Below are 19,415 nucleotides of genomic sequence, written 5' to 3'. Positions count from 1 at the left end.
AAGACATCTGACTACCACCCCTCCGAATATTATAATTTAACCGTCCATGAAAGGCTGACGTCATGCAATCTAACTCTAACGTTGCCGTTTTTTTGCTATCGTACATGAAATTCAAATGACATGGTTTATAAGGAATATAAACTAAACTAATAATAAATGCAAAGCAGCTCCAGAAAACGTACCCTGGAATTGCAATCCAGACAATGGAAATGTTCTCGATAATGTAAGTCCTTACAGTAATTAATTCCGCATTCCGAGGCATTTGCAAATCTGTGTGACGAAACAAAATATTAGAATATATTTATATATATGAAAGGAAAACACACACACACAGAGGAATTACTAGGTTCTTACACATATGTTAATATTTTTGGTGTAGTTTCTATCTTGGAACTTATGATACGTTTTATATAATCAATAAAAGTTAATTAACAAAAACACAGGCTTTTAGAAAAAATGTTATATTATGCTAAAAGTATGTGGAATACATGTCTGTTAGGCATAATGTAAAATAATATGTACATATATCGGGTTTGTTAAGATAGAATTGAAAAGAGAAACGTTTATACTTTCGATAGAGAAACGAAGAAGCTAAATTTCAATTTTTTCAATATCTAATTTTATTAATAACATCTGCTCTTTAATTTAGTTCCATAGTTTAGCATATATAATGGAATAATTTCTCCCAAAGAGAATATCCTTTCATAAGTTCACTCACCTTTTTACGTACCGAGTGTAATCCATGGGTCCAGTTTTTCCGTTATTGAGTCTTACAGGATCTGTGTTTTTCCTGCTTCCTAGCACTAAGGTAATAAGAAAATAAAAATGAATTTAAGCAAAAACGATATATTAATAAATATGATTGTAGTGCTTTATAAACATATTCCAGTATATTTATGTGAAAACGTTATACCAACACAGACAGATCTCTTTCATCCTAGTTTAATGATTTACAAATCAAACATCAAGTAATGTAAAAACATTTATTCTGAACCTTTATCGACAATAAGGTTACAGCTGCGAGATGTATTTATCTAAGTAGATAAGTCTGATTTAGAACACGTGTTGTAGATTAAAATAACGTTGAACTTGTAAATTAGATGGAATTGAAATTTATATGAAATATTAATGAAAGAGCAACAACAAATATATTATGGTGAACAAAGAAGTTGAGTCCATCGAGGGGAATCGAATACCTGATTTTAGCGTTGTAAGTCCGTAGACTTACCGCTGTATCAGCAATGAACGATCCAACTAAAAACAGAAACAAAGTACTAGACATATGTTTTATAAACTCTAGGTGTTTTAAGTCTAGATGGCGCTAGTGAAATGCAAACAATTATGTCAAAAAGCAGTCTTGACGAACCTTCAATAATTATGGGGCCTGGCATGGCCTAGCGCGTTAAGGCGTGCGCTTCGTAATCTGAGGGTCGCGGGTTCGCGCCCGAGTCGCGCCAAAACATGCTCGCCCTCCCAGCCGTGGGGGTGTTATAATGTGACTGTCAATCCCACTATTCGTTGGTAAAAAAGTAGCCCAACAGTTGGCGGTGGGTGGTGATGACTAGCTGCCTTCCCTCTAGTCTTACACTGCTAAACTAGGGATGGCTAGCGCAGATAGCCCTCGAGTAGCTTTGCGCGAAATTCAAAGACGAAAAAACCAGAATTTTCTTTTTATTTTAACTGTATTATAAGCTAAACAAACAGTAAGAGTTTATTTTTAAACACACACATGTTTGATTCTAAGTTTGCTAACTGCAGTAAAACTGTGTGAATTATTTCTTCAGATTTTCAGAGTCAGCCCCTCAACGGCAAGTACGGGAGCTAAGAATGTAAAAATATCGAGTTTTGATACCCGTCATAGGCACATCCCAAGCACCCAATTGTACAGCTTTGCGCTTCCCAGCAAACAAACAAATAATCAATTGTTTCATTGTTGGACTTGGACTCCGTTGATCTTAACAGTCTATATAAAAGTCTCCGAACGGCTTCCAGATGGCGCTATCGTGGCGTGTGCATTTATTCAAGCTTTACAACAATTTCTTTCGTAGATGATTAAGATGATATAAGAAAGAGAGAAAAAAAAAAACATTGTTGTTTTAATGTCATCTAATAAATAACAATATGCTCTTTCCTGGGCAACAAACTGAAGCGGCATTTCTTGCACCACAGTGACGTATGAAACTTGTGAAACCATCTGCAGCCACGACCATTGCTGTAGATAATGTAGAAACCCATGAAACAGATCAATTTGGAACTCACTGCCAGTTAATTATTATGGTTTTTGATGTTTAATTAAGCGTTATAGAAAACCAGCACAATCTGTTACTATCTTTCCACCCCTTCTACTCCTCACATTTAAAACGTTTTTGACTGATACCGTTGATCATTATTCCTAATCTGTTACTATCTTTCCACCCCTTCTACTCCTCACATTTAAAACGTTCTCGACTGATACCGTTGATCATTATTCCTAATCTGTTACTATCTTTCCACCCCTTCTACTCCTCACATTTAAAACGTTCTCGACTGATACCGTTGATCATTATTCCTAATCTGTTACTATCTTTCCACCCCTTCTACTCCTCACATTTAAAACGTTCTCGACTGATACCGTTGATCATTATTCCTAACCTTTTATACAAGGTTATAAATCAACATGTTTTACTGCTAACAAACTTTGGAAAGGTTAGAAATATATAAAACCTTTAATGCGTTGCGATTTATTTTTAATAACCTTCGGGAAGCCCGGCATGGGTATGTGGTTAAGGCGCTCGACTCGTAATCCGAGGGTCGCAAGTTCGAATCCCCTTCACACCAAACATGCTCGCTTTTTCAGCCGTGGGAGCGCAATAATGTTACGGTCAGTACCACTATTCGTTGGTAAAAGAGTATCCCAAGAATTGGCGGTGGGTGTTGATGACTAGCTGCCTTCCCTCTAGTCTTACACTGCTAGTTTAGGGACGGCTAGTGCAAATAGTCCTCGTGTAGCTTTACGCGAAATTAAAAAAACAAACAAAACCTTCGGGTTTCAGAACCCATGGGAGGAGGCACAGCACAGATAGTTCATTGTGTAGTTTTACGCTTGAGAACAAATTAACAAACTTATTACCTTCTTTGTGGCTCAGTTGCAAGTTTTATAGGCTTATAATATTGAAAACAGAGTTTATATACCCGTGGTGGGAACAGCACAAATAAGTCATTGTGTATGGGGAGTACAGCACAGATACGCCACTATAGTGTTGCACTTTAAAAATAAACAGAATTTTCTTACTGTTTTTACAGACGACATGGTGTGGTGATTAGGGGCGCTCGATTCTCAGTTTGCAGGTAGATGACTCGAAACCCATCACCGAGCATTCTCCCCTTTTTCAGCAATGAGGTAGTTATAACTGTACGATCAATCCCACTATTCGATCAGAGTAGCTCAAGGTTTTGCGGTAGGTGGTATTGATTAGCTGCCGTCCCTTTAGTCTATCATTTCAAACATAGTTCAAATGTTTTTGCACAAAATTCAAACAAACATATAAATTATTCACAGATAACAAAAGTCTCTCCTGGTTACGTATATGCACATCAAAGGCAGTGTCATAATCTTCATAAAACAAGTTAATACGTTGTACATGATATTCTGACGACAAAAAAAAAACCTTCAAAGTTTTAACTATAAATGAAAGAAGACTACAGAACTATGTTTACGACTTCTAATGTTAACAATCGAGATAAGAAAATAAACGAATCAATAAACGCGTTATTTTATAGCCAATTGGGAAAATGTACGTTAAATATTCACAAAGTACTGCGAATAAGCGTGTACGTTTGAGGTCGCAATTCCGTTTTTACTCATTGTTTGTGTGTGCCCGTTGTTGACTGGACACATTGGAGACTATAACTGTCAAATATTGGCCGGTTTGATAGAAACTATTTTATTTCGAAGGGAACATCTATTAAAATGTCTGCATTCGACGCAGCAGGGAATTTATTTCAAAACAATGAAATTTAATTGGATGAAGATAAACGTTGATTTATTTTGAAAGTATATTTCATAAAATTTAATATTTCATTCACCAATAGTTCCAATTTAGTCCTAACGAGTAAAAAACAAAAAAAAACTGTTGTATATTGCTTTGTTGTAAAGACGACATATTCTCTCGTTAATTGTAAGGGCTAACAAATATATAACAAGCTAATGCCATCTTCTTGTTGTATGTTTAATTATGAACGATGGAGAAACACATAAGAACTATTTTTTCTGTTTGTTTTCAAACCACGATTAAAACTTATAGATCGTTATTTTCAAGATCTGTCTTCGAAACTGGAATGAAACGTGGAAAGCCAGTGTTCTAAAGATTTATTTTCGAATTAAAAAACAACAAAAGTAAAACAAGAACGTTAATGTTTTAAAGACAATAATTAAGAAAAAATCATTCCGACACTAGAGTATAGCCTTGTAGCTGCAACTTGCCTTTTAGAAAAGTTAAAGCCACAATTACACGCTACGTTGGTCCCCAATTTCCTTTTATGTTTCCCCACACAATTAAATGTTATCTTCTGGGGGAGGAGAGGGGGGAACAGATCAATTGAACAAGTGAAGGAACGAGGACGGGGTTATCCAATGAAATGATGGGGTGGGGGCAAAAGAGATGCCTAAAAAGAAGCATACGTGTATCATTGACAGTAGTTTTGGTATAATAAGAAAAAAAAATGAAATGATGAATTACAGAGCGGCCAGTGGTATGGAATGATTTTTGTTGGGGCAGGTAAAATGACAATTTTTATCTTCTCTTAAAACGAGTCTTCATTTGGCAAGAAACTCGATTTGCTATCTATCTCTGTCAGAACTTTTAAGTGTAAGATACGATTTACTTCTGTGGTACGTCCCGCCCACAGTAACCGGCCTTTTCATTCCTAATGGGAAGTTGTCTCGAAGAAAACGAAATTGGAACGTATATGATTCATTAGACGATGAAAAAAATAAAGAAATGAAGAGAGGCGAAGAATGCCAAGTGAAAGTGCATTTTCCACTCTGAATTAAAAAAAAGAAGTACATATATACACACAGCCCACCGACTATAAGTACATTTGTGTATTGTTGCGTAATGGATTTTATTTTGGCAGACGTGATAAGATGTTATAATATTATTATTGTTGAGAAAATGGATAGATACACAGCACAATAAGCACCTATGCCTGGATTACTGAATAATAAATATACCTGCTTTTTTTTTTTTAAATCTAGATGTTCAACAAATTATACATAATGAATATTGTTTCAGTATTTTTTTCAATAAGCTAAAGGTCCGGCATAGGCCATAGTTTTTATTTATATTTTTCAAATTCTCTGCACGATTGGCCCCCTGTTGGACGTTAATTCAGTTTTACGTATTGTGACCAAGGACCTTATTGCTGTTAATATTATAAATTATAAACTAAATATAGAATTAAAACTAGTAGGAAAAACTAATAAAAAATAAAATAAAGCAACACAGTTGAAATTTACAAACACGTTTCGAAGTATCAGAGTATTTATGAGAAATAAAACACGACAATAGTCGTGACGGGAAAAGTCTTGAAAGTAATATACGAATGGATATTAGTAGAACAACAAATAACCCCTGTATCCAAGAAACGTGATGAAAGATGGCTGAAGCCAATAGTCAGTCTCATTTGTAAGTAGTTTATAAAGGAAATTATAGGTTGCTGTTTGCGTTGTTTTTTACTTACCACGGTGAACCTATTATATTCATATACAATTTTAAGAATATGTAGCATTGTTACCAATATGTTATTTTTCTAAATTATTCAAATATATTAAATATAAATATGAAACTTAGTATATCCTAGGGTGTAAAAGCCTGTATGATGTCATCTTAGTTTCTTCAAAGAAACGTATTCAGAAAAAAAAAAAGTTCAGTAAAACATCCCTCTTTTAAGTTTCGAGAAAACAATACCTTTAATATAGAATTAACAATACATTTAGTATAGAATTATAAATGCAGTTACCCCTCGGTGATTCAATATAAAGATTTGAAAGTGGTCGTTTGGTGAAAGATTTTTTAATCCTTAAAAAAATATTTTTATTGCTGTATATATATTATTTGGTAAGAGATGTCTATAATATTTTATAAAAAGAAATAATAAATTCAGTACAGCCTTCTTAACACTTAAAGATTCTATCTCAGTTTAGCTCATAATATTATATATAATATATGTATGTATTTATATGCATTTGAATCATACATTAAAGAAGCAGAAAGAATCATAGAATGTAACTAGTTTATAAAATAAGCAATTAAAAAACATGTCAACAGTAACCTTGAAGTCAACCACAAGATGGCTTGTTTAGGGGATTAAACAGAAAAAACAATGATGTAGTCAAAAACAAGATTATAATGAAAGATTTTTAAATCAGCGTCAAATTTTCCTTGGGCCTAATGGCAGCAAGGCTTACGTTATTCATCTATTTTTCTTTTAAACCGAGTGCTAGCCAGCTACTCTTGAGGGTTTTTTTTTTGTTATACATATAAGTTTTCTTTCTTTCTGAAGATTTTTATCAGTGGTTTGAGTTAAAAACTGAACCCGATTTAAAGAGATAAAAGATTCGATGAAAGTCTATAATGGCCATTTTTTGAACAGAAGAAGCTTAAAAACTCTCGAAAGAAAGTCATCTGATTATTTATTCAAGAGCGCTATCTGTAACTCGATAACAGCTCTATCAGATAAAATGCTTTTAAATAAAATATCATACAAATGCTATAATATTTATTACCTTGAATAATCAACATGTTATTGGAGGGTTTTTACTTTTTTCTTAATCTTAACCATTAAAGTTTCATATGTTTACTTTTTTTTTCATATTTAAGACTATTTCAGCAAGCAACTCAAGTCGTCAACGTCGTCCTTTAAGCAGTAAAACACAATAAATACAAAAATAAAAGATTTACGAGCTGATAACAATAGGAGTAAAAAGAAATTAGTCTTGGGGAAAACAAAATCGAAGACAGTCAATGTATTGATTATATTTTCAACATCTGCCAGATGATAGAAATCGCTTTAATTTTCCTTCTTTTTTGTTTTTATTTTATCACTGAGAAAAAGAATTCTTACACAAAGTGAGTTGTCAAAGAATGGAAGATTTAAGTTTGGGATACTATAACAAAGTCCTAAGATAGAAAAGGATTTTAATCACACATGTAATTTGTTGAGCCACATCTATCATATGAACGAAACACTAAACGTGTACGTTCTAAAAATGATATTTCTTATAATTAGCACATCCATGGACAAATGTGACCTAAGCTTTTCAAAAGAGTATACTGTTTCACTTACTTGAGTCTGTGCTGGCTGGAACCACAAGCGTAGAAGAGGGCGCTGTAGTCACGGGCGACACGATAGGACTTGGAGATTGAGCAGGAAAGACGCCCTCTGGAGGCGCTTGTCCGGTTGCAACTTTGGATCCCAGCGCAGCAAGAGTTAGAATAGTTGCCATGTCCTAAAATGAGATTAAAACAAACAAACAAACAAACTATTTAAATGAATCAATTCTTTAGCAGAATGATTTAAGCGCTGAAGAGAGTTCAGTAACATAATACTTGAACCTGTCGTGAGAAATTTAAAGTGCACATGATAAATACGACATAAGCGATGTGATATACGAAGCCGCCGAATACTTATTTTGTGTGTGACAATGATTTTGTGTGGTTTTACTGAGTATAAAGGGTGTATTTATAAAACTTATAACTACAAAACACGCAATAGTGATATAATTGTAGTTACGAGTCGGGCCCTTCTTTCGTTCGGCCTACTTCCCGCAATTTCGGGAAACGCGGGGGCATAGTTACGCCCCTGGTTAGTGGATAACAGAACGGAGTATTGTACTTACAAAATTGTAAGAAGTAATATATAGAATTAAAAGGAAATTAGTATAAAAACATGAGGGAATCTTCAATATCTGCGGCAATAAATAGGTCTCAAATCGGTCACGAGATGGAGTTATGAGTTAAGAGTTTGTACTTGAAAAACAAAAACAATAAACCTCAGAGACATTCTGTGAGCCGGTATGCCGCGGCAAAAAATGGCTGTGAGTTAATTTAAAGTGAAATGTTACAGAATGCTGCAACCTCAATGTTAAATGAACCATAATATACAATTTTATGTATATAAAAAATTTTGTATTTTGGAGGAAAGACTGTGGGAAGCGTGGCTTAATATATCGAACTGTGGATAAGAAAGTTTAAGGTTGATATCTTTCAATAGGTTCCACACTCTTGCATAAAAAAGGGTTAAGCCAATCCTATTAGTCGGTTCAGAGAGCTGAACAACACCCAACGGGTGTCATTTAAATGGAAAATATTGGTGCCTTTTCATTTATCTCATGACTTCCCTCTAGTCTTACACTGTTAAATTAGGAACGGCTAGCTAGCATGGATAGCCCTCGTGCAGCTTTGCACGAAATTCAAAAACAAATAAACCCCGTAGTTTTACACTGTTAAATTAGGGATAGCTAACGCAGATAGCCCTCGTGCAGCTTTGCGCGAAATTAAAAAATAACAAGCAAACAATCTACTGTTGATGAGGTTACAATATTATATTACTTGTACTTCACAAGTATGAATAATCATGGTGTGAGTAATAATGAAATATTTCTTTGTTTTTGAAAAAAATTAAGAAAATGAGACATACTTCAAATTGGTAATCTTCTTACCTTACTGTTCATTATGTCGTGTGGGGCTCCGGACGCCATTTTCGACATACTGTCGGCTACTTTTGACCGCAAAGATTCCAGAAGACCTTCGTCATTTGGATGTGGCATATAAGAGAGATGGTTAACACTAGGTGGCGCTACAGACGTGGGTGTTGTACGCAACGAGTGATCAACACTAGAAGGCGCCTCTGAGATCATTGGTAAATGCTGACTGAAGATGGCAGCACTTGGTGCATGATGTATCATTGAAAGGTAAGGGAACGGTAAGGATGACATAGGCATGTGCTCTAAAATTTTACCTAAAATGTAAGAACAGGATTGAAAGAATTAATATAAATATATATACTCGTGGGAACTATTTCCCTAACAAAATTTCTAACCATATAACTTTCTTTTTCTTTGCACATTTATAAAAATAACAAACAAACTCAAATAATCAACTTGAGAAAAGGTGCACACGTAAAAATAGTACAAAAATTATTTTTGTTCTATCTTTGTGGCTTTTGTTAAACAATTGATGCATTTTTAATCAACCTATTGTAATCTATGTAGACGTTGAGGACCACACACACAAGCAGTTTTCTGAGAGTTACCACAGATGAAACTCGATGATTCATGTTATTCCCGTACTATGGCCAGATGGTCGACATCTGCCAAGTTTCTGTGACACTTTAAATTCTTTAGTGTGCTCATTACAATATAATAAATATGTATAGAAGCCCTTTCATCTATAAACTCGAGTCCTTAGTCATCGAGAAGGGGTAGAAATTGAAGTATAAAGCTACCAAACTGCAGGGTTTTAGGCCTAAAAATACGGTCAGCTTCCATAGAAACTCACAACCCGAACAGGGTCACTAACGTTGTCTCTTTACACTAGCAAATATTTCTAACTCTGTGTCTTTAGGCACCAAATAATTTTAATGGAATGGGTGCTCAAAATGAGCTTTGTTTTCATACCTGTAAATATCTGTCGTAAAGTTTTTATTAATTTTTTATTATACATTTATCTTTTTGCAAAAGAATCAAAAGATATTCTGTCAATTTATCTTATCTAATTATCTCACATACGTGGCACTAAAATTTTATGAATTTAAAATTGTATTATAGTTTAATTTTATTAGCATTATTCTTAGCTTCGTGTTTTTAGCTGCGGCATAATGGCTGATAGAACGGCCCTGAATTATTTTTTTTAAGTACAAATTTTTAATCCACAGCTTCATCTCTTGATCGAGTTAAGATCAAATTAAGGGCACGGCTATTGAGAGTTAGCTATTGTTTTTAGTTTATTTTGTATCTTCTGATTGATTTATTGTTGTTGGTTTTCTATTAGTTGTATCCTTTTTGTTAACCCCTTTTAAGTTTCAGTTTAACATATGCGGCCTAACGTGACGTAAAGAATGTATTACTTTAAATACAGCTTGGTACAATGAAGAAAACATGAAAACATCGTGTTTATAGTTTATATATTTGGTGCTTTTTGTTTGATTGTTTTTCCACATAAAACTTGGACCTTGATGTTTCTTTCACTGAAAATCATTTTTATGTACACTTAGTACCATCACAGTTTCGTGTATACCCATCTGTGCAGCTATGTTATTTAAAGTTACACACTTTTAAATCTCGCCACGAAACTCCAAAACCTAACACCAGAGGGCAGGTTTGTAAATTTCAGAAAATAGGTTTGATGCCTTAGCTACTTAAATACAGATGGTGGAACAGATGCATTATTTTTCCATTTGGTTTTATACCAGTTTTTAAAAGACAAATTCCAAAGATTCTTTAACGATTATTGTAACTCAGTTCCTGGTATTTAAAACTTGTAACACGCCCTCTGGATTAAAGGGTCAAGTAAATATTTCGTTGAAAAATGAAGGGAGAAGAGGAAATTTTGACGATAACAGCCTACAAGATTGAATATAATACAGTTTCAGAAAAGATATTTTATAATTTTCTTTTGTTGCTCATTGGAGAACGAAAAAAAAACGTATGTACGTGAACATGAATCTTAAGTCTGTAAAATTGTCTGTCTTTTTATCTGTTTATCTATTTGTATTACAGTTCCAGGAATACTCAAATGTCTAAAACGTTCGTAGTTTAGCTACCTGAGTTATAAACAACCAGCTCAATCCAAATTTGTTTTGTTACATTTAATAATATGTGCACATAATCAACTGGGTTTTTCAAGACAATTATATTATTTGACTATATTTCACAGGAAAAAAAAATTAAATGTGTCCAAAGTATTCCAAATTAAAATACATATTTTATTTTGCAAATCCGTACGATTTGGCACAATGCTGTCTGCGAACTTACAACGCTAGATTCTGGGTTTCTATACAAATGATCCATCGCATAGCTTTGTGCTTAACTTCAAGCAAACAAATTAAACCTCTAAAAAGCAGGTGGACTCATAACAGGTTTTATTTTGCCTCCATAATCTTTCTGTACTTCTTCTGGTAGTGAAAACGTTATTTTGAGAAAAGAAACAACAACCTGGACTTACGAAGCTAAATATTAGGTTAAGATTTGGAAACCAGTAATGTCAACAGAGTGGAACTTAAATTTAGAACTTGTCATTGACTAATATTTTATATTAACAAAATTAAACCCATTTTATGTTAAATGAGGGTAGAAAAAAAACAAAGAAAAAAGCTGGTCATATGTAAAGTTGGTGAAAGATACAGTCTCAAACTGGTCATATGTAAAGTTGGTGAAAGATACAGTCTCAAAGTGGTCATAGCAACGATATTCTTATTTAATAAAAACTTCAGTATAAGGTCATATACCTTACAATAATTAAGCCCCCCCAGTGGCACAGAAGTATGTATGAAAGATACAGTCTCAAACTGTTCATAGTAGCGATATTCTTATTTAATAAAAACTTCAGTATAAGGTCATATACCTCACAATAAGCCCCCCCCCCAGTGGCACAGAAGTATGTCTACGGATTTACAACGCTAAAAGCTGGGTTTCGATACCTGTGATGGGCAGACCACAGATAGACCTTTGTGTAGATTTGTGTTTAATTACAAACTGCAGCAACACAGTAACTAAGCATTTTAACATGATGCGACATCCTAGTATATCATATAACCATTCGTTATCCGGTTAGTTTATCACCCTCTCGTGGTTAACCTGAGCTTAAGAAAACAGTTGTCTAAACTTCAAATAAATACATGCAGCCGAAACGTAGTTGTGTGGTACGTCTTAAACACTAAACACCTTAAACAACACATATTAAAATTGCTCACTCGGCCAAACAAAGACCAACGTTTTGATAAGCTGTCGCATTATGACGTTTACAACTAGCCACTTGAGGCACTGCAACGAAGAGTAAACAGACGAAGAATTTAAAAATGTTTGAAAATGAGGAAAAAAAGCTGTCGTGAGGAAATATTATATCCATTTGTGATGCTTAAAAAGCTATATATCCGTAGTGTTTACAATAATCAGTTATATACAGTTCGTTATGAAAAAAATGTATTAGCGAGCAGAAAAAAAACACTAAAACACATGCATTTTTTTTTCTATTTGTACCTGCGAACCAAGTTCGTTCGGTAAGGTTTTTTCAACCGCTTCTTTTGAAACTGTCAAGAAATGGAGGAAGACGATAAATTCGGAGCTTACGTGACAATCAGATTCGTCTATAACATGATCGTCCAGATTTCGTACGGAAAGCCGAACTTTAAATCTAGCCCAAGGTAAAACGTGAGAGTCTGTTCGTATGACGTTGCGTGATATAGCTGGCAGTTTATTGGCCAGACAGAGATATAAATACCTAACTGGTAAAACAGTTTCCAACAGATATTTTAATCGAGCTGTTAAAACATTTTGAAAAATAATTTAAATTTTCAAATGATTCTGTATTGAACAGAGTTTCGCACGCGGTCAGTCGCTTTCATATAAGTTTAATACCGCCGGAAAAACAAGTAGTGTTATTTCTTACTATTATGTATGTGCCTGTTCTCTAGTAAGTAAGTAATGCAGATTTGTCTGTTTTCAATTCTTTCTTTATAAATATCAAAGCAATATCAGGCTATCTTTCATGTCTTGTAAATTCTTAGGTTTACCGCTGTTCCACCAGGGGACATAGGTTTGTAAGTCCAGGAATTTTTTCTTTCTTTGAACAAAAAATTTTTCTGGCAACGAAAAAAAATATTACAGCTTCATTAAACGTGCGCCCCCCAGTGGCACAGCAGTATTTCTGCGGACTCATTACGTTAGAAACCGTGTTTCGATATCCGTGGTGGGTTTGGTTTGTTTTGAATTTCGTGCAAAGCTACACAAGGGCTATCTGCGCTAGCCGTCACTAATTTTGCAGTGTAAGACTAGAGGGAAGGCACCTAGTCATCACCACCCACCGCCAACTCTTAGGCTACTCTTTTATCAACGAATAGTGGGATTGACCGTCACGTTATAACGCTCCCACGGCTAAAAGGGCGAGCATGTTTGGTGCGACGGAGATTTGAACCCTCGACCCTCAGATTACGAGTCGAATGGCTTAACCCACCTGGCCATGCCGGGCCGTTTCGCAATGAATTAATATTTTATACAGCCTTTCATGAGAGATGTAACCATATTCTGGGTGTTCATCTTTCCATCAAAATGCGAAGGGCTTGACGAGTACACAACTCGCTTTTCACAGTTGCTTTTCTTTAAAGTGTTTCTTTTTGTAATAACAAAAATAACTGTATAAAAAAAACTCACCTTTACTTCCAAATAATCTAATTCAATAAGCTTCTTATAACAGTAAATAGAGAAATATCGCTAGATTAAACGATAAGGATGACAGAAGGTATCATGGTAGGAAATGTATCTACGAGGTAGGATCCACTTAGCGATGGGGGAAATATCTGTATATATAATTTTATGTATCAAGTGGAATTAATTCAAAACCTAAATAGCTTGCTAGTTTCTTTTATTTTACATTTGGGGTGTATCTGGAGGAACATCAATTCACCGGCTACGATCAGTTTTAGGTATTGTGAAATATTAATGATAAAGTCTTTGTTAAAAATGATGCAAAAATATTATTATTCCGTTAACTTTTTCCGCTGTAATTATATTATATGTTGATTGAAATTAAGCACAAAGCTACACAACGGGATATCTGTGCTCTGGCCACCATAGGTATCGAATCCCGGTTACTAGCGGTGCGAGTCCACAGACATACCTCTGTGTCATTTGGGAGCTGTGTAAGTTATTATATAGAAACTTCATGCGTTCAGTGAATTAGATTATTATAATAAATCACAACGCACACGGCTCGGCATAACCAGGAGGTTAAGGCATTCGCCTCATAATCCTAGGGCCACGGTTTCGAATCCCCGTCGCACCAAACATGCTCGCCCACGGCTGTACTTATCTGTGTGTTTGTTTGTTTTTAATTTCGCGCAAAGCTACACGAGGGTTATCTGCGCTAGCCATCCCTAATTTTGCAGTGTAAGACCCGAGGGAAGCTTTGCGCGAAATTAAAAACAAAGAAACACACAGATAAATACATACGTGTTCGTGCTTATGCTGAAGAAATATTTTATTCAGTACAAAGAGGACAAACAGACAAAAGTAAGTCTTTGGATGTCGCGAACGGATGTTTCATGAACGTCAGAAAATTGCGGCATTTTAAAAGTCTCTGAAAATTAAAAACAGCTCTTTGAACATTTTAAAACGTGACTTCTTCGCGCTTATTTGCGTCTGCGGACGAGGGTATTTCGGGAAGTTCAAGGGGCAGAAGGAGAGGTAAACTTAGGCTATTACGGAAAATGCGCGTTGGCTAGTTTGTGTCATTACGGAGAAAATTACTGAAGAACATTGAAGACAGAGGGCGCCATTATATAGTCAAGTGGAAGGAAACCACATCAAACAACCGTTTTATGGAAAAGTAAAAAATAAATTGAAGTAACAATAATAAATAAATAGAAATCATCGGTCTAGTGACTGGTGGGGGGAAGGGGAAGAGGAAAAATTCCAACTCTGAAATAGCCAGTGCATTTACAACAATACTGTTATTATATTATCATAAATTCTCAGGTCTTGTATTACCCGCAGCAAATCGTGCTAGGCTGGAAAATTAGTGTTTAGTTAAGGCGTTTATCGTTGGTTTTCCACAGAACTGTAGTAACATATATCCAATTATATTGAAAGTAGCACAGCTAGTTTTCTCAGAGTACATTCCTCCAGGGAGGAATATTTTTGAAGAAATCAAGATAATTTTCAACAAATATGAGTTTTAAAGTTGATGACAGTTCACCGCAAAATATATAAGATGTGACCTGCATACAGAGAAAACAGGCTAGTTTTAACAGAAATATTATTGTTCTTTCAAAGCCAGCCAATGTTTCAATAGCAGTTAATGTTTTGCTAGTTTAAGAGTACAGGTATGTCAAGAAAGATCTGTAATTGGATTCTACAATTTTGTACACTTAATTAATAAACTTTGGTCTTTAATTCCTGCTTGATTTGAGACTTGGTGTGATTGTTCATGTAGTTCTTAGTTGACTGACCATACCTTACTGTAATATAAAAAGTTGGTTAACCAGACCGTACTTTAATTATGATGTTAGTTAACCAGACCTTACTTTAATTATGAAACTGGTTAACCAGAACTTACATTAATTAAGATGTCAGTTAACCAGACCGTACTTTAATTATGAAGTTGGTTAACCAGACCTTACTTTAATTATGAAACTGGTTAACCAGAACTTACATTAATTAAGATGTTAGTTAACCAGACCTTACTTTAATTATGAAACTGGTTAACCAGAACTTACATTAATTAAGATGTCAGTTAGCCAGACCGTACTGGTTAACCAGACCGTACTTTAATTATGATGTTGGCTAACCAGACCGTACTTTAATATGATGTTAGTTAACCAGATCGTACTTTAATTATGATGTTGGCTAACCAGACCGTACTTTAATTATGATGTTGGCTAACCAGACCGTACTTTAATATGATGTTAGTTAACCAGATCGTACTTTAATTATGATGTTGGCTAACCAGACCGTACTTTAATATGATGTTAGTTAACCAGATCGTACTTTAATTATGATGTCATTTAGCAACACCTTACATTAATCGTCATATAATTGGACATCACGCTTACAATGATGATGGTTGCTAGTTCTGTCTTTATCATAATTATAATATCTTGTCAAGCTTGTCTTGAATGAATACTGAATGATGTATTTCATATCATGAGACATCAACTATCAGCAGACCTTTTCACAGTTCATAAAACACTACAAAAATCGAACAATATAACAACAACGATGTTTCAAAGCAGTTTGTCACAGATGTAGTGTCAAACGGGCTTGGCTAGGCCTGCGGGTGAGGGCGCTCAAGTTTCAAGCTGTGGGTCGTGGGTTTGAATTTCGTCACCGGACACGCTCGGTTTTTCAGCTGTGGGGACATTATACTGTTAAGGGCAATCCCACTTTCAATCTGTATTTCAAAATAAGGAACTGCTATCGTCGATAGCCCACGCGTAACTTTTCGCAATTCAACAAAACCGGTAAACAAACATTGCGTCGTCTTGAAATTCATCAAGCGTATTGCATCATGTTCTCATGTTTTCTCCTGTTACAATAGGCCCTACCTGGCCATGGAGGTTATGGCGCTCGATTCGTAATGTGAGGGTCGCGGGTTCGAATCCCAGTCGCACCAAATATGCGCGCTCTTTCAGTCGTTGGGCCGACAATGTGATGGTCAATCCCACTCACTATTCGCTGGTAAACGAATAACCCAAGAGTTGGCGATGGATGGTGATGAATAGCTGCCTTCCCTCTAGTCTTCCACTGCTAAATAGGGACGACTAACGATTCATGTAACTTTGTGTGAAATTAAAAAAAAAAAAATCCTGTTACAACATTCCATTAAAGGAGCTGGGCGAAATAGTTCACTAGAGGGAATTCAGCTGAGCGGGTACACCCACCATCAAAATCGGCTATTAAAAAATACGAAAATGTGTCTGCATGTTCGTCATTACCACCGGAGACGGATCATTTTGAGCACTAAAATAAGGAATAATATTCCACATTGGTCCATCAAAATCTAATAATTTTTAACTGAGTTATAAAGTAAAAAATTTAGGATTTTTTTTAATATTTGTGACCTTGTTGTGATCTCGGCCTTTGGCTTTGGCCTTCATAAACACTAAGCACTACTAAGTTGGGTCATACTGTTAAGGTATAGCTACCTTTTGTCGAAATCCATTAAGTTCTCTTCAAGAAATATTTTTGTCCAACACACAGGAATGAAAACATAACTACATAGATTATCATAGCGGGGCCCGACATGGCCAGGTGGTTAAGGTGCTCGACTCGTAATTTGGGGTTCGCGGGTTTAAATTCCCGTCACACCAAAAATGCTCGCTTTTTCAGCTGTGGGAGCATTATAATGGGACGGTCAATCCCACCATTCGTTGGTAAAAGAGTAACCCAAGAGTTGACGATGGATGGTGATGACTAGCTGCCTTCCCTCTGGTCTTGCACTGATAAATTTGGGACGGATAGCGCAGATAGTCCTCATGTAGATTTCTGCACATTTTGTAACAAACAAACAAAAATAATTTGATTTTGTGAATTTCTTTTTACCAGAGCTTTCACCAAATCTTTGGAGATTAAAAATGATTTTATTACGTATTATAATTTCTCATCAATTAAACACGCAAGTGGGCTCCAGAGAACAGGTTATAGTTATAACTTAATGTATATTTTTTGCTTAGGGTGTATAGACTTCTATAGACAATCTACAGGTTATTTCTACCTGCAGGTGAACACTTTGAAAAAAAAACAAAAAAAAAACCGGATTCCAATCCAGTTGGTTTTCAAAACAGTCCAAAATACCTTCTTTCTATGTTTCAATACAAACTTGCACTGGATGGCCAGAAGGCAGACCTCCTTTCACGATACACATCATGAGAACTGTACAAAATTAAGAGAAAAATAACCTTCAGTCCATCACTTCAACCTAATATTATGTACGGTTGTATGACCTTGAGTTTTCCCGTCGATTCTTTTGAATCTTCAGAAAGAACTGACCTTTGACCTCCCTTCTAATTCTTCGATTATGGATAAACTTCTTTCTTCTTTTTTTAAACCTCAACTTTTATACTTCGTACAAATTAAAATAAATGTCTGTTGGTTTAGTGGGTCTCCTGTAGGCAGAATAATAAACTAATATTTCAACTCAAAATCGTGTTTTGTTTTTGAAACTCATGTTCATAACATTCCGACGAAGCTTCACAAATAGTCAATAACTTATTTTATATCATAACTTTTGCAATCCATCTAAGAAAAAAACACAACAAACTGGGTAGAAGTATTTGTATACTTAAAAAAAAATTGTAAATTGATTCAAGCTGAAGGTGAACGGGTGTGGCCTCGTAGTTAGCATGACGAACTGTGGATGGAAGGTCCAAGATTTGAGTCGCAACATGCCGCTGGATAACTGGACTGTAAATATGACTTTTAATCCCACTAGTTCGCTAAGAATTGCCATTAAGTCAACAGGTGACCAGGTGGTTAGGGCGATCGACTCGCATTATAAAAGTTATGGGTTCGAAACTCTTCACACCAAAAATGCTCGCCCTTTCAATCGTGGAGGCGTTATAATGTTATGATCAATCCTACTATTACTTGGTAAAAAAGTAGCCCAAGAGTTGGCGGTAGGTGGTGATGACTAGCTGTCTTCCCTCTAGTCTTACGCTGCTAAATTAGAAACGGCTAGTGCAGATAGCCCTCGTGTACCTTTGCGCGAAGATTGAAAACAAACAAACAAACAAACAAGTCCACAGGTACTGTTAACTATTAAATGTAATACATCCAGGCCAGTTAGCGAGTTTATATTGAGGATGGCAATGTTTGAAATATGAGTGCGTCTCTGACCTGGTTTTCTGACATAGGTGTCGCCAGGGCCCTCTTCAGGAAAAAGCAACAACGTATTTTTCTTTTATCAAGTTACTTTCCCACATTAAAAGGCTTATTTTAAAGCATATCGCAGAATTTATGGTGTTTGTCTCTAGTGTGTGTGTGTGTGTTTCTTATAGCAAAGCCACATCGTGCTATCTGCTGAGTCCACCGAGGGGAAACGAAACCCTTATTTTAACGTTGTAAATCCGTAGACATACCGCTGTACTAGCGAGGGACGTTTGTCACGAAGTTAAGCTGTTTGGAAACAACATATAAAAAAAAGCATTTTTATAAAACATAATTGTCCCCGTTTACATTTAAATGACAGGATTAGAGATTCTATTCTCACATTTGAGACGGCCTCTAGTGATAGAAAAACGGAAACCTAAAATAAATTGGTTTAAAGTGCTAATTATTCCATTTAATTATATATATAATGAGTAACATTTATTTTTATAACAATATTCATCCTGTTACTTTACTTATGTTATTTTTATTAATTTTCAACCTCATTTGGTTCGTTTGTTATTAAACGCGAAGTCACACAAGAGGATAGCTGTGTTGTGTCCCCCAAGAGTATTGAAAAGAGTATTTAGTTGAGCCTTACTAGAAGTTAGTGAAACGTGATCGCGAGCGATCTTTAAGGTTATCCCCCTTCCCCCAGTAACACAGCATTATGTCTGCGGATTTACAGTGTTAGAAACCGGGTTTCGATACTGGTGGTGAGTAGCCCATGTGTAGCTTTGTTCTTAACTTCAAAACAAACAGACACATTTTAAGGTTGCTATTAGTATTTAACCTT

At 35.3% G+C, this 19,415-nt stretch overlaps 1 protein-coding gene across 14 annotated transcripts in view; it reads right to left on the bottom strand.

Moving 5' to 3' along the window:
* LOC143230572 (zinc finger protein castor homolog 1-like) overlaps positions 1–19,415 on the bottom strand; it is a 222,030-nt gene that overhangs the window by 30,166 nt on the left and 172,449 nt on the right. For 13 of the 14 annotated variants that reach the window (XM_076464350.1, XM_076464358.1, XM_076464364.1 and 10 more), the window contains 4 exons: positions 8,702–9,000; positions 7,327–7,489; positions 719–803; positions 183–270 (listed from right to left, as the gene is read on the bottom strand). In XM_076464350.1, the coding sequence (XP_076320465.1) occupies positions 183–270; positions 719–803; positions 7,327–7,489; positions 8,702–9,000 (635 nt within the window). The remainder of the gene's footprint in view (positions 1–182; positions 271–718; positions 804–7,326; positions 7,490–8,701; positions 9,001–19,415) is intronic. The other variant, XM_076464360.1, reaches the window with a different exon arrangement.

The sequence above is a fragment of the Tachypleus tridentatus genome, chromosome 10 (assembly GCF_004210375.1).
Source record: "Tachypleus tridentatus isolate NWPU-2018 chromosome 10, ASM421037v1, whole genome shotgun sequence".
NCBI lineage: Eukaryota > Metazoa > Arthropoda > Merostomata > Xiphosura > Limulidae > Tachypleus > Tachypleus tridentatus.
This window is presented reverse-complemented; position numbering and strand designations above follow the sequence as displayed.